This window comes from Mirounga angustirostris, unplaced genomic scaffold, assembly GCF_029215605.1.
Source record: "Mirounga angustirostris isolate CCGP_5_RB_7025 unplaced genomic scaffold, mMirAng1.0.hap1 SCAF_17, whole genome shotgun sequence".
Taxonomy (NCBI): Eukaryota; Metazoa; Chordata; class Mammalia; order Carnivora; family Phocidae; genus Mirounga; species Mirounga angustirostris.
In genome coordinates, this window is record NW_026991725.1 from 43975823 (window position 1) to 44002816 (window position 26994).

At 61.4% G+C, this 26994-nt stretch overlaps 3 protein-coding genes across 4 annotated transcripts; 1 reads left to right on the forward strand and 2 right to left on the reverse strand.

Moving 5' to 3' along the window:
- Positions 1-9446: 9446 nt before the first annotated feature.
- On the reverse strand, positions 9447-13397 carry RFNG (RFNG O-fucosylpeptide 3-beta-N-acetylglucosaminyltransferase). The gene is made up of 8 exons (XM_045888233.3): positions 13075-13397; positions 12543-12591; positions 11946-12048; positions 11675-11828; positions 11351-11439; positions 11088-11253; positions 10459-10544; positions 9447-10371 (listed from the first exon to the last, which is right to left on the reverse strand). Exons 1-8 carry the CDS (start codon positions 13372-13374, stop codon positions 10290-10292), a joined length of 1029 nt encoding a protein of 342 aa, XP_045744189.1. The 5' UTR covers positions 13375-13397; the 3' UTR covers positions 9447-10289.
- A 103-nt stretch (positions 13398-13500) lies between these two features.
- GPS1 (G protein pathway suppressor 1) lies at positions 13501-18817 on the forward strand. The gene is given in 16 exon segments (XM_064583267.1): positions 13501-13567; positions 13766-13800; positions 13802-13964; positions 14431-14523; positions 15090-15271; positions 15782-15958; positions 16041-16176; positions 16280-16357; positions 16528-16588; positions 17037-17122; positions 17355-17449; positions 17608-17713; positions 17790-17870; positions 17957-18094; positions 18184-18318; positions 18403-18817. Coding segments are annotated over 16 exon segments (1674 nt in total). The 5' UTR covers positions 13501-13534; the 3' UTR covers positions 18478-18817.
- A 280-nt stretch (positions 18818-19097) lies between these two features.
- On the reverse strand, positions 19098-25579 carry DUS1L (dihydrouridine synthase 1 like). 2 transcript variants are annotated; one of them, XM_045888232.3, is made up of 14 exons: positions 25143-25579; positions 24191-24437; positions 23596-23704; positions 22968-23018; positions 22592-22704; positions 21980-22062; positions 21725-21828; positions 21365-21509; positions 21048-21144; positions 20877-20965; positions 20301-20449; positions 19947-19984; positions 19597-19672; positions 19098-19493 (listed from the first exon to the last, which is right to left on the reverse strand). In XM_045888232.3, exons 2-14 carry the CDS (start codon positions 24425-24427, stop codon positions 19354-19356), a joined length of 1431 nt encoding a protein of 476 aa, XP_045744188.1. In that variant the 5' UTR covers positions 24428-24437; positions 25143-25579; the 3' UTR covers positions 19098-19353. The 2 variants fall into 2 exon arrangements, with proteins under 2 accessions (XP_045744188.1, XP_064439338.1); XM_064583268.1 differs by lacking the exon at positions 25143-25579 and adding an exon at positions 24794-25126.
- Positions 25580-26994: the final 1415 nt, after the last annotated feature.

Genomic DNA, 26994 nt, shown 5'->3' on the forward strand with positions numbered 1-26994 from the left:
CCTGGGAGCCAGCCCCTGCATTCTGCCTTCGTCTTGCCACGCGGGACACACTGCCCCGGTTGGCATGTCAGCTGCAAACCACACCTCCACACCTCATGGATTCTTTTCTTCACCACGGTGGCCAGTCCTTACCCCCCGCTGCCCCCCCCCCAACCTCAGAGGGAGAGTGCGGGATGTCTGCGGAGGGGATTGCGCCCTGCACTGGCTGAGCCGGCTGGGCGTGGAGGCCAGAACCACAGCAGAGGTTTCGGTCCTTCTCAGGGAATTCCCACCCTGCCGGCCTCCACCATCTCCTGCAGGCCCCTAGCCCCGCTCCAGGGGTGGGTCTCCGCCCTCTCAGAAGCTGACTGTTTCACAGCCAGGCACCAGGGCTTGGAGAATGACAGGGAGGCCTTGGATGTCAGGGTTATTGGGCAGGGGCCCCTTCCCGAAAGCTCCTGGGTCCTTGGGACTGAGCCTGCCCTCAGCTGACAGCTTCTCTGGTGGGAAAAGTTGTCAGGCCCCTGTTCCCAATATAATGGGGTGATAACGAATGTATAAGGTGTAGGGAGAGGGCCTGCCGGCAGATCTCCTTTGCCAAGAGCCTAGTAAGCTCTTTCCCAAGGTGGCCTGAGGCAATGACCCTGGGAAAAGCCATCCGGGCTACTCCCAGGATTAGGGGGCGGGGGCATCAAGCTTCCTGCCTGCAAGCTGCCTCCCTATGCCTGTCCCCACACCCTTTGGGAGTGGACCCCAGCCTACAGGCACAAGGCCCCATGCACTGTAAGTCTGGAAGCTGAGGGCCCAGCTGTTGGGTCCAGGGTCACTTTCTGGGGGTGAGGTTTCTAGGGGTTTCTTGTCGGTAGGCCAAGTCATGGGGTCCTCACACCCCTCGGCCTCTCTCCATGCAGGGAGAGGCTCGTCCCTTATGGTGTCTCTGGGGAGGCCAACCACCCCCTGGGGAGTTGGCCCAACTAAGATGAATTTCTGTCTCCTGAGACCCCACCAGACCCTTCCACCAGCTAGTGCTTCCTCAGGAGCAACTGTAACTTGGCCCTTAGATCCGAATTGAACAAGTGACTGAGATTTACAACACCCTGTCCTCCCCATAGACTAAAAATCATGCACATTTGCTTCCAGTGGTGATGTTTTAACTGGTTCCCAGACTAGCATTCCCACTGTAAATAACATGGAGCTTGAGAAATATACCCAGTAACTGTTTCCTGGAAATGGATAATAGGCAGCACAAGACTTCCGTCCTTGGTGGATAGAAACCCCTGAGGTTAGACCCACAGATGTTCTGCCTAGGATAACACGTTCACTGAGGGGCAGGGAGCCAGAATCCAAGCAGAACACATGGTCCCGCCAAGCAGTGGAGGCAGATCAGGGTTTGAGGCAACTGAAGGGGCTGGAATCTTCAGGGAGGGGAGGAGGCTGTGCCCACAAGTCTGTGTGTGGTCTCTGTCTGGTTCCTTTCTAGTGCATGACTGAGGATTGGGCTGAACACGTGCAGGATGAGATCACCCAAGAGTGGTTCAGGACAGAACAGACCAGTAGTAGTGCTGGGGACCTGGGAGCTCTGGCCTAGCCAGAGTGGACACAGCTCATCGACACCTAGTTCACGCCCTAGGCATCCAGCTATGACCTGGAAAGTCTCCTCCTTATGAGTCGGGGCCACTAGAGGTAGGCTTACTCTTTCTTCTTTCTCTAAAGCCCTAATAAAATATACAGGGGAGACAGTTTGGAGGCTGAGTCCCACTAAGTTAGAGGACCCAGGGAAACACCAGGAGTTTTCCACAGATAACCCCAATAAAGCACAAAACCAAACCTAAACAAGTTCGAAACGATTAGTAATTAAATTGCAAAACAAAACAAAAACCAACACTCTTCAGAGAAAGATAACAAAACCCAGACTTTCTATGGCATATCATCTGTAATGTCCAGTACACAATGAAAATTTTCTAGGAATGAAAAGAAACAGGAAAACATTGCCCATAGTCAAGGAAAAAGCAGCCAACTAAAACAAAAATTATCTTGATTTGCCAAACAAGACTTTAAAGCACCTATTATAAATGTGTTCAAAAAATTAAGGGAAAATAACATTTTGATGAGCAGATAGAAAATTTTATCATAGAAATGGAAACTATAAAAAAGAATCAAATGGAAATTGTGACTTTAAAAGTACAATAACTAAAAGAAAATTTGCTGGGTAGGTTTAACAGGAAATTGTAAGTGTCAGAAAACAGAGTCATTAAACTTGAAGGCAGATCAGTAGAAATGATCCAATCTGAAGAAAGAGAACAAAAAGACCAAATAAAAATGAATAGACCCTCAAGGACCCGCTGGATAAGGGGAGGGTCAGATAAATGGTCTAACATGCAGGTAACTGACTTCCCAGAAGAAGAAAATGAGAATAGCACCAAAGAATGTCTGAAGAACTAATGCCCCCAATTCCCCAAAATTTGATTAAAATAATCAACATAGACTCCAGAGCTCACCGAACCCCAAGCAGGGTAAGTATAAAAAGAACGACATCAAAGTGCATCATTATCAATCTGATTAAACCAAAGATAGAAGGAGGATGTGGCAAGAGGCCAGAGGAGGAACACTCATTGCCCAGAGGGAACTGGGAGCATGAAAGATGACTCCTCATAAGCCAACAAGGGGGCCAGGAGGCAGTGAAATGACATCTCCAAAGTGCTAAAAGAAAAAAAAAAATCTGTCAATCCAGAGATTCTAGATGCAGCAAAAATATCTCTCAGCAATGAGGTAAGAGTCGCCCGGTGGGCTCAGTCAGTGGAGTGCGCAACTCTTGATCTGGGTTGTGAGTTCGAGCTCCGGGTTGGGTGTAGAGATGACTTAAAAATAACATCTTAAAAAAATGAGGGTGAGGGGCGCCTGGGTGGCTCAGTCGTTGGGCGTCTGCCTTCTGCTCAGGTCATGATCCCAGGGTCCTGGGATCGAGCCCTGCGTCGGGCTCCCTGCTCAGCGGGAAGCCTGCTTCTTCCTCTGCCTCGGCCTCTTTGTCTCTCATGAATAAATAAATAAAATCTTAAAAATAAAATAAAATAAAAATAAGAGGGGTGCCTGGCTGGCTTGGTCAGAGGAGGAAGCGACTCTTGATCTCAGGGTCATGAGTTTGAGCCCCACGTTGGGTATAGAGATGACTTAAATAAATAAATATTAAAAAAATATCCTTGTGAAATGGCATATGTAAAAGTAAAAAGTAAAACAACAGCCCAAAGGAGAATGAGGGTAAAGGAAATTCTACTCTTGCAAAGTTATTACATTGTGAAGTGGTTAATATTGACCCCAAACCAATTTTGATAAATTCAGGATGCGCATTGTTAACCGTGCAGTGCCAACGAAATACTTTTTGGATATGTGGCTGAGAAACCAAATGAGGAAATAAAGCACTAAAGCTATTTGCTTGCCAGTGGTGGACTTGAACCCAACTAGACCAGTAACTACATCAAACTTGACCCGACTACACACGTCGAAGGCAGAGATTATCACCCTGAATATAAAAGCAAGACCATATGCTGTCTACAGACTGCTCACGATTGTTACAAATAAATGGAAAGGAAAAGACACACCATGCAGATAGTAAGCACAAGAATGTCTGCGTACCAAATGACACACACTGGGGCGCCTGGGTGGCTCTGTCGGTGAAGCGTCTGCCTTGGGCTCCGGTCATGATCCCAGGGTCCTGGGATCGAGTCCTGTGTGGGGCTCCCTGCTCAGCGGGGAGTCTGCTTCTGCCTCTGCCCCCCACCTGCTCCTGCACATACTCTCTCTCTCTCAAATAAATAAAACCTTTTTAAAAAATGACACACACTTTACAAGAATACAAACACACAATTATATCCCGAAACACATGAATGGTTTCCAGGAGGGGTGGGGAGCAGAGGACAGAGCTATAAGGAACAAGTGCATGAAAAAGGGGGGGCGGCCTGGCCCAAATGGGGAGTGAGAAAGTGATTCCTGGCACAATTTCCAAGAAAGAAAAAACACAGACGAAAGGAAGGGAAGGAAAAGGAAGGGTGGTGAGCAGGAAGAGGGGACGGGGGAGGGGGGGAGGCGGGAGGGACAGCTGCCCTCAGAGGGGGGGGGGTGCCTGGGGGGCCTCCCAACGCTGTGCATTCTGGGGTTTTTGCTCCTTTCTCCTGGGCAGGGGGAAGATGGGGACAGGTTAGGGGCCCAAGGCCGCTCTGTGTGCCTTCAAGCTTTTATTATTTTATTTTATTATTTTATTTTATTTAAAGTAGGCTCCACACCCAGCATGAAGCCCGACGTGGGGCTTGAACACATGACCCCGAGATCAAGACGTAAGCTGAGATCAAGGCCTGGACACTTACCCGCCTGGGCCCCCCAGGTGCCCCTCAATCTTCTTACATGAACCCCTCAGAGAACTGCCTACCCTTCCAGGGCCTTGGCCAGAGCATAGCTGGGAAGCGGCCCCAGGAGGTTGGTGGGGCCAGAGGTCCGGCTCAGGTGGGAGGAGGGATGTCACTGAGGCTCAGGAAAGCCCACCGGCCGGGCCAGGGGGCAACGAGGTCTGGGGTGCGGAGCGGGCGGGCCCTGGGACCAGCACAGGTGGTGGGAAGCTACCTGGACATGGTGGCTGTGATCAGGGCATGGGAACCCAAGCTGGCGCACCCCTGTACGGAGGCCAGGACCCCGTGGAGACCCCTCCTCACCGCGGTGACTCCCCACAACTGAGCTTTCAAAATGTGGTGCTGGCGTCCCCTCCTCGGAGAAGACAGAAGACGGCTGCCCCCGCGCCCTGTGTGTGTCAGGAGCTGCGAGCTGAGGGGCCTGGCCTCTGTACCCTGCCTTTTCCCTATTCCTTCTCCTTCTTTCTTCTGCTCCCAGAGCTGTTCACTGCTGCAGGCCTGGCTTCACATTCCCCATCAGGAAAACTTGGCCGAGAACAAGGTGGTTATCACTGGCTGAAAATAGAAGTTTGTGTGTCTGGTAATAACAAGTAACAGGTGTTTCATAAGAAGCCCCCTGCCACCCTCCCCCCACCCCGCCAGAACACCATCAGAGCCCCGGGGGTTTCTGCTCCCTCCGTCCAGTCTGCTCAGTGTCCCACATCATGGGTACTCGCCAAACCTAAGGGCTTCTCCACACTTCCCAGCTTCCCTCCCATCGAGCCAGTGAAATGTGGGAAGAGGACTCTGTGTCCCTTCTGGGCTCGGGTGCTGAGCCTCGGGTGCTCATCACACTTCTTTCTGCCTCTGTTCTACCCGATGACGCCGGGGCGACTTGGAAACACAGATGGTGGGCCCCAAAGGTAGAAGCGCCCTGGGTTCCTGACCCACGCAATCACCGTGTCATGTGAACAAATGCACGTTTAGGACTTAGTCCTTCCTGCACCACGGCCAAGCCCATCCTGACTGACACGCCGGGCTGGCTTTTTTTTTTTCCAAGTAAAAACAAATGAATGCATAGACTGATTCTGGCAGGATTTGTTGAAAAGACTTTTCCCCACTGGATTGCTCTGGAGACTTTACTGGGACCCCTGTGACGGTGCGCGTGTGTCCCTGTGTCTGGGCTCTGCTCCGGGGCCTCGGCGTCTGTGTGGGCCACGTGTCAGTGCCGTGCTCTCTCCATACTGTCGCTCCACGGTAGGTCTTGAAGTCCTTCAACTTCGTTCTTTTCCAGGATTGCTCTTTAGACCCACGTGCTAAGCATGTCCATATAAAGTTTAGATTCAGCTGGTCAACTTTTTTTTTTTTAAGATTTTATTTATTTATTTATTTGACAGAGAGATAGAAGAGCACAAGCAGAGGGAGTGGCAGAGGGAGAGGGAGAAGCAGGCTCTGCACTGAGCAGGGAGCCTGATGTGGGGCTCGATCCCAGGACCCTGAGATCATGACCTGAGCTGAAGGCAGACGCTTAACCATCTGAGCCACCCAGGTGCCCCAGCTGGTCAACTTTTTTGAAATGTGTTTGTCTGAGTTTGGTGCCAGAGTTATACTAGGCTCACAAGATGAGGGAAAATGTCGTCTTCTAGCCTATTTTCAGGAAGGCTTTGTGTAATGTTGATGTTACTCCTTCCTTGAATGTTCGACAGGATTTTCCAGTGAAACCACCTGATCCTGGGTATTTCTTTGTGGGAAGGCTTTTTGTTAATGCACTGAAATTATGTAATAAATATGGGCCCGCTCCAATTCTGAATCTCATCTTGGCTCACTTTCTAAACAACGTCTCTATTGAGACATCATTTGCATCAAAAAGTGTACGGAGTTGAAGTGTACGGTTCTGTGGTTTTTATTATATTCGCAGAGTTGTGTAACCACCACGACTACCTGATCCCAGAACAGGGTTAATCCCTGTTATTCACGGTGGGACGAAGTCACCGCAAATACCGAGTTAGCTGAGGCTGAGCCACTGCTCTTAGATGAGATGCACGCGGGCGTCACACACACACTTGACGTAGATAAGAACCCTGGGAATCGAGAAACAATTCATTCTGGCAGATTCTATTTTTTTTTTTAAAGATTTTATTTATTTATTTGACAGAGAGAGAGAGACAGCGAGAGAGGGGACACAAGCAGGGGGAGTGGGAGAGGGAGAAGCAGGCTCCCTGCTAAGCAGGGAGCCTGATGCGGGGCTCGATCCCAGGACCCCGGGATCACGACCCAAGCCGAAGGCAGACGCTTAACGACTGAGCCACCCAGGCGCCCCCTGGCAGATTCTATTTGACAAAAGAGAAAACGAGGCTCAGAAGTGTTGTGTGAACTTGCCAGGAGTGGGGATTCGCACCTGAGCCTCGGGCCCCAGAACTGGAGCCATTTGCCCCCCATCCCCACCCCCTTCATCCTCAGGGCTCTGAGGCAGGGCGTCGCTTAGTTCTACCTCAGCTGGGGATGCGCAAGTCTTCACCTGTCTTCAAATGACCAGGAAAGTACTATTTTAGGATTACAAACAGCTGTTATCAAGTGGGCCAATTTGCAAATACCCAAGCTTCCAATGGGGATCAAGGGTGTTTCATTGCCCGAGGAAAGCCCACACCCATCAGCAGCTGCTCCCGTTCACCCCAAACCCCACCCCCCCCACCCCCCGCAGCCTGCAGCAGCTGGCCTGCTCCGCGGGTCACCATCCCTCCAGGGCTAGCCTGGGGCCCGGTCTGCGGTGACGCGGGGTGTCCTTATGCTTATTAAATACTCGTTCAAAAAATGTTAGACAGAGGTCCAAGGACACACAATTGAATTTTTAAACTTAATTTACAAAATTTTAACTTTTTCTGATGATACATCTACTGCATGTCCATTATAAGACATACTTTGTTATGTGTAAAATACCGTAAAGAGGAAAGAGAAAAATCCATTTTACCATTTTTTGCATTTTTCAGAGACAATTAAACATCTTGGTGTTTCTTTCCAGGCTTTTTTTTTCTCTCTGAAAAACAAAGGCACCAGCTGGTCTGGCAGACCACGCAGCTCAGGAAGCCGGCCAGTCCCACCTCCCCTTGGAGGGCACCGGGGGTCCGGGGACGACTGTTCCTCCTGACCCGATGAGGGGGGTCTGGGCCTCTGAGGTGGTCCAGCCTAGAGCTCCAGGAGCCAGGGGAGGGGCAATTTGGGCCAATCTGATGCTGTCCTGGGTCTATGCTCTGTGCACACAGGAGAGGCAGGTGGCCTGAGTGGGCTGGGGTCTGGGAGGTTCAGCCAGTGCCCCAGTCTTGGGGGACTGCTGCATGCTCCACGTCCGGGGGTGTGAGGGGGGAGCTCCTGAGAAGGGACCGTGCCTGGCAACCTGCCACGAACCCCTCCCAAGTGACCTGGGTCCTGTGCCAACTTGCTGCTTTGGGGTCTAACAGCATCCCTCTCCGAGGACCCTGGCCGGCTTCTCCCTCCCCTCCCCCCTGGACTCCTGGAGCCCACATCTGTCCGTCCTCAGGCTCCATTCCCAGTCTGAGGTTCCAGCTGCCTCCGGTTCCCGTCTCACCCTCTACGCTGATGGTCCCCTGCAGCCCCAAGCTCGCTCGGTCTGCGGCGGTGTGCGGCTGGGACTGCCAGGGGCTCTCCACAGAAGACCCGAGCGGTGGGACCATGTGCCTGGGGACAGATGTTTGAAGCAAAGAGGAAAATTGTTTGTTGGGAAACTTCATAACCTGAGTCCAACAACACAGAACAGCTGTGCTGTGGCCAGTCCTACCTTGAGAAGGCCCAAGTAAGTGGACGTGAACTTAGACCCCAACCAGAGACGGAGAAATGGAAGAGGCTTGGCTCACAAACCCATGGCGAATCCAACCCCGGAGAATGGGTTTAGAGAGCAGAGTGACCGTTTCACACCTGATGGTGTCTAAAACGGTAAGTCCAGTGTAGACAGAACAGAGGTAGAGTGGACGCGATTCTCCATCCTAGGGCAATGCACACCGAACCATTCTTCTGGAGACACGTGGCCCTGAGAAGAGCCAGAAACCTGCTCACCGTCCTCAGGCATAACCCACCACTCCTCTGCAGACCCTCCCTCTGCTGGTCAGCACGTCCCCTACCCCACCCCGCCCTCCCAGGACACCGCGTGCAGGCACAGCCCAGGCTGAGGGGAGGGGTGTTATGAAGGCTCAGGAAGGAGGGATAAGGGAACGCCCTTGTCTGCCACGGAGGGAGCATCGAGCACACCCACGTCCACAGGAGGCGGGCTGTGGACCACACGGGGAGGCGCTGGCCCAGGGCTGAGATTGGGTGCCCCTTTCTGCCGTGGATCACTTCACATTTCTTTGGCCCGTGTCAAGAATGTGCTGTCCTCGAGATGAGGTTTCAGGCTTGCTGAAATTCACCACTCCTTACGCTTGTTAGGACCCCCAGTATTCCTCTCCCAGCCCTGACTGTTGGCAGCCCCGGGCTCTGAAACCCATGATGCTCGACTCCAGGTGACCTTCGGATGTGTTTTCCTCCTGGTCGTGCACCGTCGAATCATACACAGAAACCAGCCCATGCTGACTCCAAGCTGCTTATTTGGGTATTGCCTGCCTGCCCTACACACACACCATCTGCACACACCCCCACAGCTCACTCACGCATGGCCAGGCGCACACTCGTGCACAGCCAGACTCACGTCCACACACTCACGCACAGCCAGGCACATACCCACACCCACACGCGCCCATGCACACTGCCACTTACATACGTGCGCACCTGCGCGTGTCTGTGTGCACCCCCCCCCACTACTTGTCTGGTGTGCTGAGAAAGCAAGCGTAACAGGAAGGCCATCCTCCCGGGACAGGTTTGCGCCATGTTCCTCGTTCGCCGCGGGACCCCTCTCCCAAACCCTGGCTATGTGCTTGGGCTCACACAGAAGAGTCCCGTGGGCAGCTAAGGCTTGGCTAGCAGGGCTGTAAGGGATGCAGATTTGCCTGGATGGAGCCTCCCTGGGGCAGCAGCTGGAGGCCCTGTCAGGAGCTGAGCGGCCAGGTGCTGTGCGGGTCCTCTAAGCCAGTGAGCCAAACAGGGTAACAATCAAGCCTTTATTCATTTCTGGCAATGGCACAGCAAGGGCCCAGAACCAAAGTGCTGAGTCCCCTCGTTCTGCTCTCTCCTCCGTGGAAAGGCACAGTTAAGGTGGGTCAGCGGCTGGGATGGGGCGCCACACTGCAGAGAGCCCCAAACAAAAGGGCCCTGCTCCTTTTTGCACTTGGTGGGGGGAGTACTAAGTGGTGGGTCAGAGTGAGGAAATAAGAAGACCTTGGCCAAGGGGACCTGGTGAAGCGGCCTCCAGATGGAGATGCCCTGGCTCGGAGTAGGCTGTGCCCCGAGCCCCGCTGGCCAGAGGCCTGAGTCCTTACAGCAGCTCCCTCAGAGACCACGACCCTCTGGCTGGGCACCAAGCCTGGTGGGGGGAGGGTGGCTCTTCCGCCCCAGGCCTGCAGGTGAAGCCTCTGTGCTCCCTGATGGCCAGCTGACGGATCCTGTGTGCGACCCTGGCCAGGAGCCCACTCAGGGAGCCCAGTCTACGTGGAACCCCCTCTCCAGCAGGGTGAGGAGGGCAGGATGGAGCCCTGGGAGCTGGATGCCAGCCTCCTCCCAGGCCCCTAGGTCCTAGGGTAGACACCTTTCGCGTGGGGGCACACCTCAGGGGCTGGGCCGGGAGGACGAGCAGCGTCTCCCCCTTCTGCCTTCTGGGGCAGCCTGCACACTGCACAGCCTGGACCCCTGGGTGGGGCAAGCAGCTCTCCCAGAGAGCCTGGTCAGGCCTGCAGGGAGCCCCCATCTCCACGGACGTGGCTGTGGCCAGCTGGGAGAGCTGAGGCCTGGAGGGGTCAGCACGCTCCTGTTCCCTGGGCTGGGAACCCAGGGTCACCGAGAAACGAGGTCACTCTGCTTGTGCACAGGACACCAATCCGTGTCCGGGTAGAGAAGGCAATGGACAGACTTGAACCTGGGAAGGAAACGTGGAGGTCAGGCCTGCCGGGGTATGGGTATTGTGGGGGGCTGGCGTCAGAGCCCCTCCCCCCTGCCCACTCACCGTGTGGGGTCCTGCTGCAGGCTGAAGCCTCCGGCCACATTCACCACATTATGTGGGTTCTCTGGACCCCCGTAGCTCAAGGTGACCTGGGGGGGCATGTCACTCTTCCAGGACCCCCACACCCTCTGCCCGCCTCCGGAGTCAAACCAGGAGAGGCTGCTGTGCCTCTGGCTTCCGGGGCCCCCCAGGGCAGGACCGCCCCCTCCCCCCACCCCCAGGCCCCCAGGGGCAGGCTCGGGAACAACGTGGAAGCGCCGAGAAGTGCAGCCAACATGGGAGACACCTCAGGAGGGTGGCTGGTGCACCTGCCGGGGCGCCCCTGCCCAAGCCGCCCGTCCCTCTCTGCGGCCGGCCCTGTGACCACAGTCCCCACCTCGGCGGCTGCCCAGCTGCCCGGCTGGCCCTGGGCCCGTCGGCTTGGCAAAGCACAGAGGCTGCGTCTCACAGACGATCCCCCACACCCAGGCCCCTGGGTCCCAGCAGGCCACGCGCAGGGTCTGCAGCAAGTTCGCTGAGGGGCTGGGAACGCCTCCCTGAGCGCCAGTGATCTGGCCTGGGATCTGGGTGAAGGGCCAGGCGCCTCGGGGGCAGGTGGGGGGCGAGGCCCCAGGAGCGCCCAGGGGCCATACCTGCTGCAGCACGGCGTCAGGCGGCAGCCTCTGCAGGTTCTCCAGGTGGGAATGGAAGAGCGAGCTAGGCAGCAGGCGAGCGCCCAGCAGCCCCTCCACGATGTAGCCCACTGTGCAGTCATCCGGCAGCCGCACCCGCTCGGCTGTGCTCATGAAGCTGCCCAGACTGGTGGGGGGCCAGGGGAAGCGGGTCAGGGCCTCCTCAGGCCTCGACACCACCCCCCCGGGCCTCCCAGCCCAGGCAGCCGCACCCCCATGCTCACCTGGCCCAGGGGCTCATCTTCAGCGCGAGGCCTCTGCTCAGGCAGAACCCGGCCCCACCCGTAGCGAACCAGAACTTGACAGTGGTCACCTGAGGAGGAGCAAGGTGCCAGACAGGGTGTCGTCCTCGAGCGGCCCCTCAGCGGCTCGCCACACAAGTGGCAGGAGTGCCCAGGGCACAAGAGGATGGGTCCCCCGGGGCCCCAGCTCCCACAGCACCTCCTGAAGCGCCCCCAGCCCCGGGATGCGTCAGACACCTGCCCCTGCGGCCCTTCCCCGCAGGGGTCTCCCCTCTCTCAGCCGCCGCTCCCCGGCTCAGCACTCACAGTGCCCCCTCCCTGGACTCTCTCGGAGGCCTCGATGGGGTGGTCCAGGCTGGGCCGCCCCAGGTAGACGTCCTGACTGGGCGAGAAGCTGGATAGCAGCCGGAGCAGGCCTCTGGGGTTCACGTAGTTGTCATCATCCACGTGGCAGAACCACCTGGGGGCGGTGGGGAACGCTCACGAGTGAGGGGCTGGTGCGGGTGGCTGCCTCCACCCCTGGCCCAGGTGTGCGGGCCCGGCCTCAGCCCTGGGCTCTCCCCTGGCCACCACACACTTGCGTTTCGACTCGATGAACGTGTCGTACTCCACGGACATCTTGCAGCACAATGCCTGGCGAGTGTGCACGGCCGAGCAGTTGGTATTGATGACGTGGCTGCCTGCGGGTTGGAGAAACCAGGGAAGTGTGAGGGCTACCCCACAGCGACCAGGGCAAAATGTGGCTGTCCGGAGGGCCTTGCCATCTCGCCCTGCTCAAAGCCCCCAGGCCTGGCCTCGCTTGCTGAACTTGTTGCTGACCCACAGGGCCCAGACAGGTGACAACCATTTGGAATCCCATGAGCGTAAAGCCACCCCAGGGTTGAGGACACGTGCCTTAAGTGGGGCTGCCAGGAGGGAGCGTCTTCAGGGACCGTGGCTCCAGCCTGAGGCCCTGGGAAGCCTGCCAGGGGCTTCAGGAGGCAGAGCCCGGCTGGCAGGGTGGGGGCCTGGCTGCTGGGCTGGTGGCAGGTGGGCATCCTGGCTCTACCAGCTATGTGACTCTGGGCAAGTGACTTAAGCCCTGGGCCTCTGTACACAGCAGGGAGACGAGTATCACTGCACCAAAAGATACGTGAGGGGCCCTGGTGCATGCTGAGCTGGGGAGTGCACTCACCTCCCTGGAGTTGTAGCTCAGGGTCATCCCCGTCCGTGAAGATGAATGTCTGGGGAGAGACAACCTGTGAGACCCCAGGTGGACCAGGATGCAGCCGCAGAGACGCCAGAGAGTGAGCTGCGCTTCAGAGCTGGAGCTTCGGGATGAGAAGAGGGTGCCCAGGACGGGCCTGGACCCTTGGGGTTGGGATGGGGGAGAGGGGAGGGTGGCGTCCCAGCGACTGCTTGCTACTGTCCCTGGCGTCTCCTGGTGCGGCTGGGACCAGGCCTGCTCTCACGGGATGTCTGTGGGGTCCTGGTCCCCACAGACTCAGAGCAGGGGTCTGGTCATCACTCTGGGGACACAGCAGTGGATGGGGGTCCTGGAGATGGGGTCCCTGGGGCAGCCCTTGCCGGGATAGGGGTGCCAGGGGTCGCGGACGTTTGCAGTCCGGGCTCGGGATCCTGGCTGGGGGATCCGCGGGATGGGGGTCTCGGGGCCGGGGATCCTGGGGCAAGGGTGCCGAGATCGGGGATCCCGGGGCGAGGCCCACCTGCTGGCGGGCCCGGGAGATCCAGGTGCTCAGTAGCAGCCCCAGTCGCGGCCCGTGGTTCTTCTGGGTGGTCTTGACAGCGATGAAGACGTCGTCAGGCCGCAGGCGGAGGGCGGTGGCGGGTCGGGCGGGGGACGCCCGCCGGCCGGGGCCCGGAGTCGGAGCCGGGGCCGGGGCGGGGGCCGGCGCCGGCGCCGGCACCGGCATGCGGGGCAGCGGCAGCGGCAGCAGCAGCAGCGCGGCCAGGGCCGCGGCCAGCGCGAGGCAGGCCCGGCACAGCGCCCCCCGCACGCGGCTCATGCGGCCGCGGGACCCGCGGGCACCGCCCGGGCCCAGGCCGCGGCGCGGCCCCTTTAAGAGCCGCCCCGCCTGCCCGCCCGCCGCGCCCCGGAAGCGCTGTCCCGGAAGTGGATGGCGGTGCCCCGGAAGCGGACGGCGCGCCGCGGCGGGGTGGGCGAAGATGCCGCTGCCGGTTCAGGTGTTTAACTTGCAGGTAACGCGCGCGGCCGGCGGCCCCTCCGCGCCCTCCCCCGCCCCTGCTGCTACGCCCCCATCCCCGCCGCCGCCGCCGGGCCGGAGCCGGGCCCCGCGCGGCCTCCCCCGCCCCCGCGGCCCGGCGGCCTCGCGCAGGGTCCCCGCCGTCGGCGCGGCAGAAGCGGCCCGGCGCTAACGCTCTTTCTCCCTTCGGCAGCAGGCCAGCTGTGTGTCAGGGCCGGGGGGTGCAGAGTCAGGGCAGAATGAGGGATAGCCCGGCCCCCAGCTCGGCCTCCTCGCCCGTGACAGGTCTGTACTGCACCCCTCACAGCAGTAGGTCAGACCTCTTCGTGCCGGGCACGGCCGGGGACTTCAGCCTGAGCGCCAGCCTGTCGGCCTGTACGCTGCTTTATGAGGTACCTCCCAGGACAGGGGCCCAGGAGCGAGCGAGCGAGCGAGCGCGGGGGGCGCCCCGAGGAGACCCCTTCCCGCCGCCGCCCGGGCCCTGGGGCCCCCGCTGCCGGCGCTCCCTGGGGCTCGGAGGAAGCTGCGTCAGGACGGCGGCCGGGGGCGCGAAGGGCTGCCGGCGTCCCCGGGCCGGGGGCCTCCCCGCTGCCTGCTGTCCGCCCCGGAGACCGGCGGGGGATATGGCGCCTGGGCGCTGCGCTCAGCAGCTGCTGGGCCTGCGAGGGGCGGCGTTGCACACGGGCGGGGGCAGGGACGGGCAGGGACAGGCAGGGACGGGCAGGGACGGCAGGCGCTCCCGGACGGCATCCCGCCGGGACGTGGCACCGGGGCAGGCGCTAGTCGGGGCGCGGTGAGGGCTTCTCACCCTTCCTGGGCAGTCTGGTTCGAGTGCCAAGGTGCCCGCCTGTGTTGCAGGGGGCCGTGGAGCCCATGCAGATCGATGTGGACCCCCAGGAGGACCCGCAGAACGCACCCGACGTCAACTATGTGGTGGAGAACCCCACCCTGGTAAGGCACCCCCCGGCCGGGCCTGGGGCAGGCAGGAAGGGGCTAGGCCAGGCCCCCCACCCAGGCCGTGTTTTTCTCTGACCCAGAAACCTTTAGGCTCTTCCTTTAGGCCCCACTTGTCAGGAGGGGTGGTAGTCCAGCCAGAGACCGTGCACCCCACTTCTCTCCCACACACTAGAGCCCCGTGTGCGGCTTTTCTCAGACCGCGGACAGGTCTTTCTTGGGGCCCAGCCTACGGAGCACTGCTTCCTGACTGCTCCGCCTGGGGACTGGCAGTCACGAGAGGTCCCATCTGGCTCTGGCCATTCATCCCCTCAGCCCCCGGGGCAGAGCTCTACCCTGGAGGCCTCTGCGCTGGCCCACCCCAAGTGGCCTTTGCCAGCACTGACTGGATAGCGGTCTGTCTGGTGCCCGTATACCCAGTTGTTCTTGTTATCGGCATAGGGCCTCTCGGATACTGCAGGAGGGTCAGCATTTGGGTCCTGCTCCTGACTCACTTGCCAGGGCTTGGGATCTGGGGTCCCGCCTTGCACAGTCTCCATCCACTCCCCCCACCCCCACTTCAGGATCTGGAGCAGTACGCGGCCAGCTACAGTGGGCTAATGCGCATCGAACGACTGCAGTTCATTGCTGACCACTGCCCCCCGCTGCGGGTGGAGGCCCTGAAGATGGCCCTCTCCTTTGTGCAGAGGACCTTCAACGTGGACATGTATGAAGAGATCCACCGCAAGCTCTCGGAGGCCACCAGGTGAGACCGGGGGCTTGGCAGGAGGAGGCAGGGCCCTTGGTGGGAGCAGACACTAGGGGCTGGGTGTGGTGTGTCCCCCTTGCGTCTAGCCTGTGCGGGGGCCTTTCCTGTGCTCCTGTGACACCTGACACCATCCCCGTGTGGGCACTTAGTAGCATCATTGCCTCGATGTGGTGACCTGGCCTGCCTTGTTGAAAAGCCAGGAAGGGTGATAAATGGCAAAACGGGTTGGGTTCTCATCCAGTCTGCTCTGTGCTGTCTGCGTCGTCCTGGCTTTTCTCTGTGTGCACGTGACGTGTAGTTCTTTTGACGTCACGCAGAGTTTGTGGAGACAGCACCTTGCTTTTCTTCTCTTGCCATGGCTGCATGCACGACCCTTTTCCCATTGGGCGTCCACACCAGGCCGGGGTCCCCGTGTTCCTGTGCTGGCTGGGTGCTCACTTGGCAGGGGCCGGGCAGGGGCCCCCTGGCGGCACCCATCTGCCTGCACCTCGGCCCCTGATGGCCCAGGTACTCCCTCAGGGAGCTGCAGAATGCACCTGACACCATCCCCGAGAGTGGCGTGGAGCCGCCGCCCCTTGACACGGCCTGGGTGGAGGCCACGCGGAAGAAGGCCTTGCTGAAGCTGGAGAAGCTGGACACGGACCTGAAGAACTACAAGGGCAACTCCATCAAGGAGAGTATCAGGTGCTGCTCACGGGACACTGGGAGGCGGGCAGCGGGGCCCGCGGGGCCCTGGGTCCAGGTCCGCTCACGTCTGGGCCCACAGGCGCGGCCACGACGACCTTGGTGACCACTATCTGGACTGCGGGGACCTGAGCAACGCCCTCAAGTGTTACTCCCGGGCCCGGGACTACTGCACCAGCGCCAAGCATGTCATCAACATGTGCCTCAACGTCATCAAGGTGGGCCCTGCCTCGCCGGTCGGGAGGGGATGCAGGGCAGCGCTGCCCCTGAGCCAGGAGGGGGCGTCCCAGGCTGAATCCACCCCACCCGCCCGCCCGCCAGGTCAGCGTCTACTTGCAGAACTGGTCCCACGTGCTGAGCTACGTCAGCAAGGCCGAGTCCACCCCGGAGATTGCCGAGGTAACGCTGGCTGCCCACCCTCTCTGCCTCCTCAGACCTCATGTCAGGACTGTTGAGGCCCGGGCAGGCTCCAACCCGGTCTGCCCTTGTCCCTCTCAGGCTGGGGCAGGGCCCGGGGAAGGACCAGGATGTGGAGGCCGGGGGCTCACGTGTCCTGCTTTCTTTTGCAGCAGCGTGGGGAGCGGGACAGCCAGACCCAGGCGATCCTCACCAAGCTCAAGTGTGCTGCAGGTGGGGCCTTGGGGCGGCAGGCCGCCACAGCTGACCCCAGCCCCGGGGGTGGCCTGTGCGTGCCGGGGGTCGGGTCCTCACAGCCAGGGTGGTGGGCCTTCGTCACAGCCGAGGAAACGTCCGAGCCCTGCACCCATGGCCCCAGGGGGTGCCTGCCAGGCTCCGGTCCTGGGCGGGGAGGCCAGCATGCGGCCAGTGGTCGGGAGCTGAGGTGTGACTAACAGGTGGGCCCCGGAGTCCTTTGCAGGGGTAACCACCGCTGTGCACGGCTTCCCTGGGCCCTTGAGGAGAGTGCCCCGGTCAGTGCTCGCGGGGGTGGCCACAGTTTGACCAGACTCGCTGTCCCTGACGCCGAGGAGCAGCTGGGGTGGGAGAGGTGAGGGCGGCTCTGGCAGCTTCCTCCGGGCACCGGGCTTCATCCTGGCTGCCTCCCCCCACCCCCCCATAGGCCTGGCCGAGTTGGCCGCGCGCAAGTACAAGCAGGCTGCCAAGTGCTTCTTGCTGGCTTCATTCGATCACTGTGATTTCCCCGAGGTGAGGGACAGGAGGGTGTCTGGGGACGAGCCCTTGCTGGGAAGCAGGGGGAGGGCTTGTGGGTTAGGCTCTTTATTGAGGGGTATCCCCTCCGTGGAGTCCTGCAGATTCTTTGGGTGGGTGGTGGGCAGGGCAGGGATGAGCCAGCCTTGTGTCTGGGCTTGCTTCCTCCTTGGATTGTGTCTCGACTGTCAGTGACCCCGGGGGTCTGGACCCAACTCTTTCCTTTCAGCTGCTTTCTCCCAGCAACGTGGCTGTCTATGGTGGCCTGTGTGCCTTGGCCACTTTTGACCGGCAGGAGCTGCAGCGCAACGTCATCTCCAGCAGGTGGGTGGAGGGTGGGGTGCTCGCCCTGCAGCCTGCCCCCTCCCAGAAGCCTGAGGACTGGTGCTCTCTGGGCCTGTGGGGGGCTCCGGTTCCCCGCCTCCGGCCCTCAGGGCCTGTGGGCAGGCGCAGGGCCAGCTCTGAGGGTTATGCACCTGCAGCTCCTTCAAGTTATTCTTGGAGCTGGAGCCGCAGGTTCGAGACATCATCTTCAAATTCTACGAGTCCAAGTACGCCTCGTGCCTAAAGATGCTGGATGAGATGAAGGTGAGGGACCTGCCTCCTCTGGTGGCGGGGGGGCCAAGGCGGGGGGCAGCGGTGCCTGACCAGGTCTCCTCACCAGGACAACCTGCTCTTGGACATGTACCTGGCCCCCCACGTCAGGACCCTGTACACCCAGATCCGCAACCGCGCCCTCATCCAGGTAGACGTGGGGGCACGGAGGCCAAGGCAGGGCACCGCGGGCGGGCCTGGGAGTCGCGGGAGGCCCACACGCCCTCTGCCCTGCAGTATTTCAGCCCCTACGTGTCAGCGGACATGCACAAGATGGCCGCAGCCTTCAACACCACCGTGGCGGCGCTGGAGGACGAGCTGACGCAGCTCATCCTGGAGGGGCTCATCAACGCCCGCATCGACTCCCACAGCAAGGTGGCCAGGCCCGGGTCCAGGCCGTGGGTGCAGGGAGGGGGCCCCTGCGCCCCGGTGAGCACCGCCGAGCCCCGTCCCTCCTGCCGCAGATCCTGTACGCCAGGGATGTGGATCAGCGCAGCACCACCTTTGAGAAGTCGCTGCTGATGGGGAAGGAGTTCCAGAGGCGGGCCAAAGCGACGATCCTGCGAGCAGCCGTGCTGCGCAATCAGGTTCACGTCAAGGTGAGGGCAGGGGCGGCCCCGGGGGCAGCAGCGGGGCGGGCACGCGCACGTCTCCTGGGCTGAGCAGCCGCATCTCCGCCCCAGTCCCCTCCCCGAGAAGGGAGCCAGGGGGAGCTGACGCCGGCCAACAGCCAGTCCCGAATGAGCACCAACATGTGAGGGCGCCCGTCGGCCTCCAGGACGGTCTGTGCGCCCCGCCCCTGCCCCCACCCTCGGGCTCGGACACGCAGGCTCCCCATTGGTCGTGTGGCGCTTCTGGAGGTGCCCCCCGTGCAGACCCCCCCGCCGGGACATCCACGTCTGGCTTCTCGGGCTCCCTCCACCCTGTTGTGCCCGCTGCTCAGGGCCCTTCCTGGAAGGAGAGGCCTGCAGGACTCACCTGCCCCCCTTCCCCCTGCGCACGCCGGCGGCAGGGACTCCCAGCCTCCCTGTTCTTGTGTCATTTGGGGTTCTAGACCAGTTCAGTCTCAGTCCATTAAAGGGCAGCCTGAGAACACTCCCCCTGTGTCGTTCCTTCCTGCTAAGAGGGCTTCTGAGGCTCGTGTCCCTGAGGTTAGGCTTTGGGGTTGGGGCTCCCCACCCCTCGTGCAGGCGGGGAGGAGGCTGAGGCCAGCGCGCTGCCCTCCTTTAGGAAGGTTCCCGAGGCAGAGGGTTCCCACCCGTGGCTGTGTGTTTGGAGCCTTCACTGGCCCTGACTCCACCTTCCCAACTCAGCCTTGTTCCGATGTTGCGCTGGGCCTGGGGCCTTCACATACCGTCTCTGGCTCTCTAAACACGCATCATTTTTGAAAGGGTTTATTGTTCACTTTTGAACACACACGTTGCAAGGAGGGGGCAGGTCCAGCCTGGGAGCCTGCTCCCTGGTGCAGCATTTCCGGGCTCCCAGCATAGGGCCGAGGGGAAGACCAGCTCATCCTTCTGTGTTGAGAGGCGGGAGATTCCCTGAGTAAAGGCATTTCCTTAAGTGGGACATGTTGAGGTCTCAGCAACAGTCCTGGGGCCTAGTGGGGCGGCGCGTCGGGCTCCAGCGGCCCCTCAGGCCAGGGCACTGCCCACAACCTCGGGAAGGCTGCCTGGCTCTCCAGATCCTGCTGGCTGAGGCTCCTGCAGCCGGGACTGGGCCCCCTTCCAGGCCAGAGACTTCTCCAGTTTGGTTTTAAAAAGCAATCCGTGACCTGGCGGAGGAAGAAGGAAGTGGGGCTCAGGAGGCTGAGGGCCCCACTGCCCTCTGGGGGCCGGGGATTGGGGGGGCTGCTGGTGGCAGCAGGTGCCCCTTACCTGGGCAGTCTGCAGCCTCTCTGAAAGCTCGCTTCTTGCAGCAGCCCCGGCACAGATTGAACACACATCTGTTTCCCTGAACACGGGCAAACCAGTGAGCCTGTGGCTGATGCCCCACCACCTGAGCAAGCGCCCCAAAGTGCAGGCCTGGCCAGGAGCACCAGGGGGCTACACCCCAGCCCAGGGCCTGCCTTCCATGCTGCGAGGGGCGGTCCTGAGGCGGGGAAGCAGCCCCCCTCCCTCGGGCTGCCCCCTCAACAGGCAGGGAAAGGACAGCCCCTGCAGGTCCTGGGCAGTGTCAGCGGGGACCACCCCGCCCACCGCCTCCTGGGCAGCATGGCCAGACTCACCTTTGGGTTTCCACACTGATCACACTTTGCGTATTTTGCTGAAAAAAGAACAGAAGCAGATGCTGGTTGAGCAGGTGAGCCTGTCCCCCACCTGCCATCTCCTACAGAGCCCCTGCCCACCGTGGCCAGCCTGAGGACGCAGCACACAGACCCCCACCGCTCACCGGGTGTTTGCCACTAGAAGAGCCTTCTCAGGAGGGTGGCCCCAAAGGCCACCTCTGCCTTCGAGCAGTGGCCGAGGGAGCACGTGGCCGGCAGGGCCACAGCAGCCTGGCTCACGGCCGGCCCTTGCTACTGCCCTCCCACCTGCCCTGGGGAGCAGCTCCCGGGGCCCCAGCGGTGGGACCAGCTTACGCTTCAGCGAGGGATCAAAGGTCTTGTGGGGGTTCCTCAGCTGCTTCTTCTGCTTGTTCTTGGATAGCACGTCTGTGCCGCCCTCCTCCTCCTCCTCCAGGGCCCGCTTGCTGCGGGCACCCCCGTTCTCCTTGCTCCCTTCCCTGGGCCTGAAAGGGAAAGGCAGCGGGCAGAGCTTGGGGGCCCCCGCAAGAGGCGACCCGCTAGGGTGAGGACGTGCGTACAGCGCCCCAGCAGCTTGGCTCCTAGGCTGCCCAGGCCATGACTGGGCCTGAGTGGCCACACACGACAGCCCAGCCACAGCTGCAAGGACCCAGCGGGAACTCGGGGCTGTCCGCCGCTTGCCCCCAGGACAGATCCACCCAGGACCAGAAGCATTTAAGAGAGTCACCTTATGGAAGAAAGACATAAAACCAAAGCACCCGCGGATGGGTGAGGGCAAAGCGGGCACCGCGGGACCCCCCACCGAGGCCGGAGAGAGCAGGCCAGGCTCCTGCTGCGGCAGCGGCGGAGCGCCCCTCCTCTGTGTGCACCCCGGCCCCCCAACCCCGGCCCGTGGGCTGGTGCAAAGCTCACCCTGGCCGTAAGTAGGGCTGGCAGATCCAGTGGAAGAAAGGCAAGCCGCCAGAGGGCTTCTCTCCCTCCTCCTGCCTGGATATATCCTCCTGCAAGAGCCCAGAGCGCCCCACGTCACGGAGCCCAGGCCCCCGCGCGCCACACGGCAGCCCCACCAGCCCCAACACCTGCCTGACACCGCAGCTTCAGCTCCTGGTTCACAGCCGCAACACCTTCCAGGGTCTTCACTTTGGCGAGCTCCTCCCGGAGCTGCTGATGCACCTGCAGCCTGAGACCGAGGCGCCGTTGCTGAGCCGGCCTCCCGCCCCGCTCCCCAGGCCGAGCCCTGCACCCTGCACCCTGCACACGCGCTCCGTCTCTTTCCTGACCCGGACCCGACTCGGTCGCAAGCTCTTCCGCTACACGCTTCCAGAAAGCTCCCTCTTAAATGCCCCAACGCCCCAGTTAGGGCTCAGGCCCCACGGCGTCTGCCTTGAGGAGCAACTCACGTGTGGTGCCACAGCTTGAAGAGGTGCGCCCGGACGTAGGACAGCGGGCAGCGGTGGCGCTGCACGATGTCCAGGTACTCCTCGGCCAGCTCCCACACGGCAGGGCTGCGGCCCTCAAACAGGGCGGGATTGTGCAGGTTGCCCTCTGGGGGGTATCGGGGGGAGGAGGGCTCAAGGCGGCAGGCGCTCACGTCCCCGGAGGGACGGCCCCCCCCACCGTGTCCAGCCAAGGGCAGCCGCTGGCCCGAGCGCTCAGGCCCATCAGGCAGACGAGGCCGCTGAGTGAGGCCAGCACGGGGCCCGGGGCGTCACGACGGGGCCTGGCGCCTCTGAGGCCTACCCGCCGTGGTCCTGCCTCACCTGCACTCATGACCCCCTGGACTCCCGTGTCCTGGATGCAACGCTCCACGTCCCGCAGGCTCTGGATGTTCCCGTTGGCAAACACGGGGATGGCCACTGCCTTCCTGCCAGGAGCAGGCAGGCAGCAGACACTCAGGAGAGAGGGACCCTGTCCCTTCACTCCTGGGAACAGTGCTCCATCCCCCACGCCGCCGAGCAGGTGCTTCTCGTTCCCTGCCAGCCCGGGCCGCCGCGCCCCCCGCCACGCCCACTCACCGCACGGCCTTGATGTGCTCCCAGGACGCAGTGCCCGACAAGGGCCCCTTCTGCTCCTTGGTGCGCCCATGCACGGTCAGCAACTAGAACACAGTGGTGCACGGCTCCACCCTGCTCGTGGCCGCAGACCCCAAACCGAACCCTGGGCCTGGCTCACGCAGTGCCTGCCCCGCAGTCCCCTGGGTTGCAACTGGTGGGTTGCTGCCCGAGGCTGCCATGTCCCACGGATCCACCCAGCATGCAGAGCGGACAGGCCCAGCCCTGTTCATGGGCCGGTCTTCCTGGAAGTGGCTGCACCCCAGCTCCAAATGTGTCAGGGACAGGTGGGAGGGCACCAACCTGACCTTGAGGCTGGGGGCAGGTGGGGAAAGGGCAGCTGAGGCCTGGCACCTCCCCCTGCCTAGTACCAGCCTCCCTCTTCAGAACATGTGGCTCACCCACCCTCACCAGGCCTCGCCTCGTGGTCACCATGATGCGATGCCGGTCCACCCTGGCAAGTCAGTGCCTCAAGGGGGCTCCTGGGGGCAAGGACCCCCTCCCCCCCAGTTCAGGGTGCAGGGGACACGAGGCAGGGGAGTAGCGCGCAGCCCTGCGAGCCCACAGGCCCCTCACCTGGCAGCCGGCTTTCTCCAGCATCTGGGCGTACTTCACGGTCTTGTCAATCTCCGGGAAGACTCGGATTTTGCACGTGACAGGGACAGAGAGTTTCTCGTGCGCCAGCAGAACTGCGGAAAAGGAGAGTCGGTTTCTGAGAAGCGTGGTGTTCACCTCAGGCAGGCCGTGGGGAACCCCTCCCTGCGCCAGCTCCCATCTGCCAGGGCGCTGCAGGGGCCGGGCCAGGGCCAGAACACCTGCCTCCAGCACCCGCCGTCCGGCTCCAAGTTTCACAGCCCCCTCCTGCAGCAGAGCGCACTGTGGCCAGGACACGCCGGCCACCGGCTCAGGGCTCCTTAACCAACCACGACCCCGCAGCACGCAGCCAACTCACTCATTCTCTGCAGCAGGTCCCACTCCTCCTGCAGGAAGGCACCGTAGTGACCTGCAAAAGACCAGCATGGCCCTCGGCACCCATTCTCCTCCCGCGTCTACCCAGGGCACGAGCCCCCTGCCAAGCCAGTCCCGAGGGGCAGCAGGAACAGTCACTGGGTTGAGCAGTTTCTCAGCATCACACGTGGGGGCTGTGTGCCCAGCTGCCGGAGCTCAAGGGCACCGAACAGAACGCCCAACCTGCACAGCGTCTGACCAACCAGCAGCAACCCCTCAGACTCAGTGAAGAACAAAGTCTCAGCCCCAGACGGGGTGGGAACGATCCTAACCCCTGAACTGCCCACTTAGCAGAGTACAGCCGCAGGGGGAGGGTGATGGGAAGCGCGTTTACCCACAGGGAGCCCGATGGCTCCCCGGGCACCGAGGGGAGTGCCGAGCCTCTGAGAGCCAGCAGAACCCTGTCCCTCCAGAGAGAGGAGCAAAGAAAGGGCTGGGACGCCACCCGGAGCGGCGCCAGGCCCTCCCCTGGTTGCGTCCACACCCTGGCCTCTAGCTGGGCACCCTGCGGGTTCAGGGCCTTGCCCCCGCCCAAAGCAGTGCTCAAAACAGTGACCTGGAGCTGAACTCACCTCGCTTGGCTATCATCTGCGGGCAACCCAAATTCAGGTCGATGGCATCACAGTAATCCTGAGCCAGGAGAGCCGCCTGGACAAACACCTCTGGGTCATTGGCACAGAACTGGGAAAGATACAGGAGGTGCCATGAGCCCGAGCCAGGCCCTGGTACCTCAGCTCCCCAGACCCACAGGGGGTCCCCGGGGCTGACTGCAGGATGGCATCCTGTCCTCAACATTTACAGCAGAACATGTGCCCACACCACAAGGAGGGGGGATCACTGATTCACATTTGTCCCGACTGTAAACAGAAAGCGGGCATCACTGACTTTAGCTAGAGAACAGAGTGTTCTTTCTGATCATCTGGTAACGAGAGAACACGTGGCAGACAGCAGGCAGGCAATGGGGTGGGGGGGCTGCGAATCTTCCCCAGTGCCCAAGGCATCCCCTCATCCAAACTGAGCCAGCTCCCGGGGAAGGGATAAATCTCTGGGAGACCAGCAGCAGGAGCCCCTGGCAATCTGCTGCTTCATCACAGCAACCCGCCCCAACCGGGAAGCTGTTTCTGGAAAGATGCCCCACCTGGTGTTCCCGGCCAGGCCCCTGCCCACCTGCACAATGAGAGGCCGGTCCTCGGGGCACACTTCGCAGTACAGGTTCTCCTTCCGATAGTTGGCATCGCGGACGAAGACCTGGGCGTGTAGCATGGGGGTGTAGCAGAGCTGGGCCCCGTGTCGGCGGCTCAGCAGCCTCCAGGCCAGCTCACTCTGGTCCACCATGGGCGCCACCACGTGGCGAGCCCCGCCCAGGGTGCGGCTCCAGAACTCGAAGCCCTGCAGCTTTGGCATCGCCTCCACACTGAAGGGGGAGACCAAGGGCTCAGCCACCGGTGGCCGCAGCAGCGGGGCGTCCACGCAAGCGTAGGATCGAAGCCAGAGGACGCGCTACCCTCCTCGAGGCCGCTCCAGGGCAGCCTGATGGCCGCAGACACGAACATCAGGGTAACACCTGCTGCAGGCCCAGAACCATCACCTTCCAGTGGAGGCTGTCAGCCCTTGCTCCCTAGCGAGCCAAGGAAAGAGGGAATGCGCCATCCTAGTCCCGCTCACGCTGCGGCTCCGTCTCCCTTGGGACACCTCGGTCAGGGAGGACCGCCCTGCCCACCTCCCGTGCACAGGAGACGTCTGCACACTCTCCCCCCTGGCTTGTCTTACCGGTGCTGGCCAGATGCCCGCGCTGGACCCGCCCGTCCCTATGGGCGACTAGCCGGCGGTGGCCCTGCTGCCTTCCCCGGCGGAACCCCGCAGAGGCAGCGGGCCCGCAGGGGCAGTCCCCGGAGGGTCAGTCCCCGGAGGGGCGCGCAGCGCGCTCTGCGATCACCGAGCAGTGTCACGGGCCTGGCCACTGACCGAGCGCGCACCTGGGGGCCTAGCACTTCCGGAGACCCTGAGGTCCCACGGGAAAGTCCCCGAAGCGGCCGGGGCACGAGCGCGCGGGGCGCTGTCACCGTCGCTGTCGCCTCGCGCTGGCGGGGCCGCCGGGCCGGACCCACAGGACACCCACCTGTGCCCAGGCCCGGGCTCCTCCCGGACCGCCGCCGGGCCTCTGGGAGCCAGGGCGCGGCGGGGGCTCCCTCGGTGACCGCAGGCCGCCACGCCGGGGCCGCCGCCCGGCCCAGGGCTCCGCGCCGAGGCCGCCGGAAGGTGCCTCCGCCAGGGCGGTCCGGGCGGCCCGCGGTGCGGCGGGAAACGCGTCCCCGGGAAACCGCGCCCGGCCGCGGAGGTGCCCCGCCCCGCGAGGTCGGAGGTCAGAGGCCAGAGGCCAGAGGTCGGCCGGGCCCCGCCACAGCGCGCTCGGGCGGGGTAGGGTGACGCGTCGACCGCGGGCGCCGAGGCCCGGCCCGGCCGGCGCCCGCTTTCCACTCTGAGCTCCCGCCTCTGTCTCCTAAAAGGGCCGCCAGTGCCCCCCCCACCGCCTCGGCCCAGCACTCAGAAGCCTCAGGGAGCCCCCCCCACAGGCCGGAAGTGCTGCTGTCCGCGAGGCCACACCCCTGCACTTCCGGGGCCCGGCCAGGCCCTGCGGCACGCAAGGCTAACCCGCTTGAAAGTGAGCGCGCACGCGCAGAGCTCTCCCCGCCGCGGGGAGTGGCGCAGGCGCACCCGGGAGTTCGGGGTCGTCGGGGCAGGAGCGACCAGCAGGAGTAGCTGCGATGGCGGGCTTGTCTCCTGGCGTTGCCCGAAGCCCGTTCCCCTTTCCTGAAGGAGCCTTTTGGTCTCCCCTTCCCCCTGCTCAGCGAGGCACCCGACCCCCTGCCTCTGCCTGCTGCGCCAGCCCCTGCTCGGCGCCTCGGAGTGCATGCACCCTTGGTTTAATTAGCAGGCCCCTGCGTACGAACCCGACAGGGTGGAGTGACGGAAGCTAGGCATTCCATCCTTAGATATTGCAGCATCTTCAAAGGACAAGGGTTAAAAGAAGAAAAATATCAAACATGAGAGATATGTTAACACACTTGAAAAATAACCACCATACCAAATATCTCTCCTGTGTCTGCCAGGGGAGCCAGTGCTGGAATGCAGCTGGCCTGAGCTGAGAGGTGCTGTAAGTGTGAAACACACCAGATTTCAGAGGCTTAGAAAAAAGAGAAGTGTAGGCATTCATAATTTCAAAAATATTGGCTACCTGTTGAAATGATACTACTTCTTATATTGACTTAGATTAAATACATTATTAAAAATAATGCCATGGGGGCGCCTGGGTGGCTCAGTCAGTTAAGCGACTGCCTTCGGCTCAGGTCATGATCCCAGGGTCCCGGGATTGAGCCCCACATCAGGCTTCCTGCTCAGCTGGAAGCCTGCTTCTCCCTCTCCCTCTGACCTCCTGCTGCTTGTGCTGTCTCTCTCTCTCTCTCTCTCAAATAAATAACTCAAGTCGTAAAAAAGGAAAAAAGTAAGAACAGTGGCAGTCTGTGGAGTTTCAGGAGGGGGCTACTTTCCTTTCCTCCCACCCTGTGGTAATTTCACCAGAGTCAGGCAGGTCTCCAGGACCTGACACTGGGGGTGCTGGCCTGATCAGAAAGCCCCACAGGGTGTTTGTCGGGAATGTTGCCATCATGGTGGCAGACAGCTAGCCGGAGACCCACACCTCAGCTGCCGGAGGCCTTGAGACTGGTTGAAGCAAAGACAGTCCAGCCGGAAATTGAACAAGGAAATTCAGTCAATAAAAGAGCAGCAGTTGGGCCTTGACAGCCCCCAGCTGTCCCCGGTAGCCTGCAAGGCTGTGTCTGTGCTCAGGAGGGACCAAGCCTGTAAACTCAGCTCTGTACTCTTCTCCGGCCACATATGAGGCTTTGCACAAGCAAAAGGAAAAACCACGGCTGAACTGTAAGCTGCTTGAACTTTGAATGCATCCCCAACCT

Coding starts and splice junctions, on each gene's coding strand:
- RFNG (XM_045888233.3), bottom strand. CDS start 13,374: ATGAGCCGCGTGCGGGGGGCGCTGTGCCGGGCCTGCCTCGCGCTGGCC. Junction 11,254..11,350: donor AAGATGAGCCCCTGGGCCAG/GTGAGCATGGGG, acceptor GCCCCCCACCAG/TCTGGGCAGCTTCATGAGCA. Junction 10,372..10,458: donor CTGCAGCAGGACCCCACACG/GTGAGTGGGCAG, acceptor TTTCCTTCCCAG/GTTCAAGTCTGTCCATTGCC.
- DUS1L (XM_045888232.3), bottom strand. CDS start 24,427: ATGCCAAAGCTGCAGGGCTTCGAGTTCTGGAGCCGCACCCTGGGCGGG. Junction 23,705..24,190: donor ACCGGCCTCTCATTGTGCAG/GTGGGCAGGGGC, acceptor TATCTTTCCCAG/TTCTGTGCCAATGACCCAGA. Junction 21,510..21,724: donor CCAGGGGGTCATGAGTGCAG/GTGAGGCAGGAC, acceptor GATACCCCCCAG/AGGGCAACCTGCACAATCCC.